The following is a 4,543-nucleotide window of genomic DNA, read 5'->3' as shown; positions in this document are numbered from 1 at the left end:
ACACACACACACACACACACACACACACCCCTCCTGTCTGCTCTGACCCTCAATGAAGGCGGTGATGGCTTTATTCCCATGCCCCCTCATCCACGGCTACTACCAGCAGCCCCACTCCCTGCATAGCCTGTACTGCGATCCCGAGCAGGCGAGGCAGGGCAGAGCCTCATGCAGACAGTGATGCCAAGCACATTTGGAGCCCCAGAGCATGCTGCTGCCTCAGCACCGGCAAGCCCCATGCAACCAAGCTCCTGCAGCCACCAGAGAGAAGCCACTTTTGCAAAAGTGCCTGGTGCTCAGCAGAACAGAACGTCCCTCGCGTGTCACCTTACCCCACTCACACACAGCCCATCTGTGGCAGCCCCAGTGCTCAGGCCCCTGCTCCATGCACGGTGTTGCCTTGAAGTGACAGCAGCAGCTGGTAACGGTTCCTTGGTTGCTGAGCACAGCACACGCTGACTGCTCCCCAGCTCTCCCTCCCCCTCCCACTGTTCGCCTGCACCTGTAGTCTGCCACAGGCTAAGGCCAGCGGTGAGGCGTGGGGCCTGGAGTATGCCACCAGGGTGCTCTGGGCACACAGCCATAATTAATTGGATGCAACGACCCAAAAAGGCCCAAAAAGTCGATAACATCATTTCTCCTTTTATCAGTGTTGATCCAATAGCCAACTGATATACTGGTGCACCCCTACTGGTCACCTTACAAAAATGCTTTTTATGATGGTTTTCACTATTGTAGCTGCATTTTATCTACCATTTCTAACAACTTTGGCCTTTCTTTACAGAAGTGACCAAGATGAACAAATCTTATACATACAATTAATAATTTACCAAATCAAAACTAAAAAACAAATGTTATTCATTACAAAACTAATTACCATACTACCAGAACCACAAAAAGAAATAATTAAATATGGCAAAGTTTCAGAACATAAAGTTAACTATGAAAAGTAAGAACTCCTAAACTCCAAGTTTGAAAAGCTTTTTTGGATACTGAAAGAAAGCATAAGTTCTAGGAATTTAGATTCAAGAACAAATTTGAGATAAATTTTAAATTTAAAAAAAGATTAATAGAAAACAGTGAGATTTATATTATACAAGTTCTAAGGAAAAGGGGGGCGAGAATAGAATTATTATATAGATTTCAAGTAACACAAAAGCTTAATAAACTGAAACAAAACTGTCAGAGACTGAAACAAAGAGAAGCCTGTGGACATGGACTCAAGTTAAGGAAGCACTGATGCTAGATATCTACATACATACGTTAGGGGACTGGATTTTTGGATTAACATCTTTAAATGTTAAATTTGTTATTTGGTAAGCTGGATTTCATTTATAAATAAAAAAAGTTTAAAAATGAAGTTTAAAAGAAAAAGGAAACTAAAATCAAGACTTGGCCAACCAATTTAAGGCATGTCCCCCAGAAGTAAGGAAATGACAGGTGAGATTGCCTAGGAGGAATATGGCAGCAAGCAGGCTTTAGCTCAAAGTCTTGCCTTCTGGAAAAAGGACCCGCGGTGGCCCAAGTTAAGATTTGCTGTTTTTAAAGTAGTTAGGGGAACTGAAAGAACCCATTTCATCAATACACAGGACTCACTAGCATCCTGCCAAACAATGTTCAGATCTAAATCCACAGGCTCAGCTGAAGCCTGGTGTCATTTGTATTTCTTGGGTTACTAGAATTAAAGTGAACTGTGAAAAAAGAGTCTTTTCTCAAGACACAGGCTGAGAGACCCTTATTGCACGTGCTTACAATATTAATGGAAAAGAGTGACATTAGTTTTCCTTCACAGGTGACCCCACTACTCATATAACAGCCTTAAGATAAACTTTATTCTCAGTTGTAAAAAAGAGAAGCCCGAGTAGAAATTATTCTTCAAATAAAAGAGTTGCAAAGCATATATATTACCAAGATCTTAGGGAGACAGACCTTATACTAGGGTTAAGGGGGAAGGAGAGGAAATCCTGTGTTTAAAGGATATCATTAAATGCGCAAAAGTCATCCTTGACATGACAAAGCTTTTAGGAATTTTTCTTCTGAAGTATTGACACTGTTTTAAACCATGGATTTTTATCCTAGAAACTCCTAGATGCTTAACAATAAGCTGCAACACACATACTGCATTTGTCTGAAAAAAGCCCAAAAAGGACCTGGAAGCGTGCATCTGTTTCATTTCAGATGTATGCATACATGTCACTTTCCTGCTGCTCTATTTACTTCATTCTTTTGGGCATGCAAAGAGCAAAGGAGTTCCAATAAACCTACGTGGAAATGCAATCAGTCTGTTCTAATAGTCTTCATTCTCTACAAGGGAAAGAGAATGCAACACTTATACGTGCATGAAAACCTAAGTACATCTGATAGAGGCTAACCACTGCAGACTTGACTACATACTTCAAACTCAACTGAAACAGACTAAAACTTAAAGAGATTTTTATAGGAATACTGTTAAAATATGTGGGCTGTTCAAAACTAATACTTTCCTGGCATCATCTACAGAAACACACAGATAAGACCAACATTTTGTCAGATATTAAAGAAAAAAAGTCTACATTTGTAGATTCAATATTAGAATAAAACATTCTTTTTAAAAATTAACTCCTTAAGCAGACAAAGCAGAAATACACAGGGACCAATAACTGAATGATGAAAATGATATACATTCCAGAAAAGCATAAGCAATGAACTCCCTCTCCATATTACCAAAAACTAATTAAATGTACAAAATTACCTCCAATCCAACTTCTCAACCAAAAAGGCACAGATAAGAAAACCCGTTCGATTGAAACCATGTGTACAATGAACACCTAGAAAACAAGCACATACAAATAATTTTAAATTATTTAAACAATGCTTCATGTGAATTCTTGACTAATTCTATATTTAGCCATCACTACCAAGGGCTCACACCCATTCCTACTGAGAAAATCTACATACATTTTATTATAAATATATTTATAAAAGAACATACAAAGCCAAAAAGGTATTTAAATTCACGTTAAGAGTTCTACATATCTTCAGTTTATGACACAACAGCAGCTCAACATGCTAACTGTTACTAGCATTGACATCTAGCTGAAACATGTACTCAGATGCCTTCTGATCAGGATTTAGAGGCCATAAGAGGAAGCAGTGTAGTCAATTCAATGACCACATGTTTTGCAGAGCAGTAGTATTTATTTCATCCTGTTCAGCACTAAAAAAAATCAAGATTACCCCAGATTCAAACATGAAAGTTATATCAATAAACCTCAATTCCATTTCAAAATGGCTATTAACTTGTTACTGGGTACTTAAGGCTACATTTCGCCAATTTAAATTTTGAAAGAAGCTTCTATGAAAAGAAACCCATAGAATAAATACCATAAGTCACTTGGAACTACTTACCTTTCCCATTTAAAGAGAGCAAAAGGTTAAATTATTAACTATTCTTCAGCCTCTATTTCATTGAACTTTCTCCAGTGAAGGGGGGAAAAAAAATTAAATGCGTCTATATTTCCCTTATTCCTAAGGTAACAGCACCACCCAGTGGCAAATAACCAGATCTGAAGGGAAGACCATCTCTTGCTGCTGTAAGAATTCTTTAAGGTGGATTTAATATCTTGCTCAAACTGCTACCCTGTCACCTTGGACTTTAATAAAAACTGACAAATATCACAATATTTGTTTAAGTATTTAATACCAACCCAAATTATTCTGGCTGTTAATATTCTGAATATCAGGACAAAATTTAAAAAAATCTCATCCATATCAGTAATGCTTACATAAATGTCTATCTTCTCAACCAAATTCAGAGAAGTTAAAAATTGAAGAGAGATTCAGCTGCAGTCTATTTGACCAAAATGTAAAGAGTTATTTATCTTCTATAGCACAAGATACTCTGGGATTCACCATTCTTTGAATAAACAAAAATAGCATTGTTTCAACAATGTACATTACTACCTGCCTTCATACTACAAGCAAAATAGTTATCATTGGTCAATGAGAGTTTTAAGCTAATTTGCTCATTATTGGCATGTATCATGCAAGCCAGTAGTAACCTTCTATAAACTGAAAAATACTTAATTTCTATACATCTGTAGGATATTAAAAGGTGCCGTTTGGAAAACACAAAATTTTCAGTAATTTAAAAAAAGAAAAGCTTCTCATGCATTTCTTGAGCGTCTTCATGTTTCCCCTACTAACCCTTACTAACAAGCTCTGTCTAACTTATTTCAGACCACAATGATTCTCAGCTCCTGACATCACAGTTTACTTCTCTTACAAGATCTTTGCATTGAATTTCCTCAAAGTTAGTAGGATTACTTTAGACTTGCAATTTTTTCAAACTCATTTAAAAAGGACACTGATTAAGAACTCAAAAATGTAATATAGGCAACAAGTATTTATTTGAAAGGGTAGAAAGATGATGTTTTTTTCTACCTCTTATAACTACAGGCAGTCCTCCACTTACAACGTTTTGAGTTACAACGTTTCTAAATTGACACCCTGTTTCAACTTTGACATCAGTTTCAACTTTACAACGCTTGATCTGATGCGACAC

General features: G+C 37.2%; 1 protein-coding gene across 3 annotated transcripts in view; it reads right to left on the bottom strand.

Moving 5' to 3' along the window:
* The window catches only part of RNGTT (RNA guanylyltransferase and 5'-phosphatase), a 467,131-nt gene that overhangs the window by 435,660 nt on the left and 26,928 nt on the right, over positions 1-4,543 (bottom strand). For all 3 annotated transcript variants that reach the window (XM_019520359.1, XM_019520361.1, XM_019520360.1), the window contains exon 4: positions 2,732-2,807. In XM_019520359.1, the coding sequence (XP_019375904.1) occupies positions 2,732-2,807 (76 nt within the window). The remainder of the gene's footprint in view (positions 1-2,731; positions 2,808-4,543) is intronic.

Source organism: Gavialis gangeticus, unplaced genomic scaffold (assembly GCF_001723915.1).
Source record: "Gavialis gangeticus isolate Ggan-Ray unplaced genomic scaffold, GavGan_comp1, whole genome shotgun sequence".
NCBI classification, from domain to species: Eukaryota; Metazoa; Chordata; order Crocodylia; family Gavialidae; genus Gavialis; species Gavialis gangeticus.
Note: the sequence above shows the minus strand (reverse complement) of the source record. Positions and strands in the feature narration are given on the sequence as shown.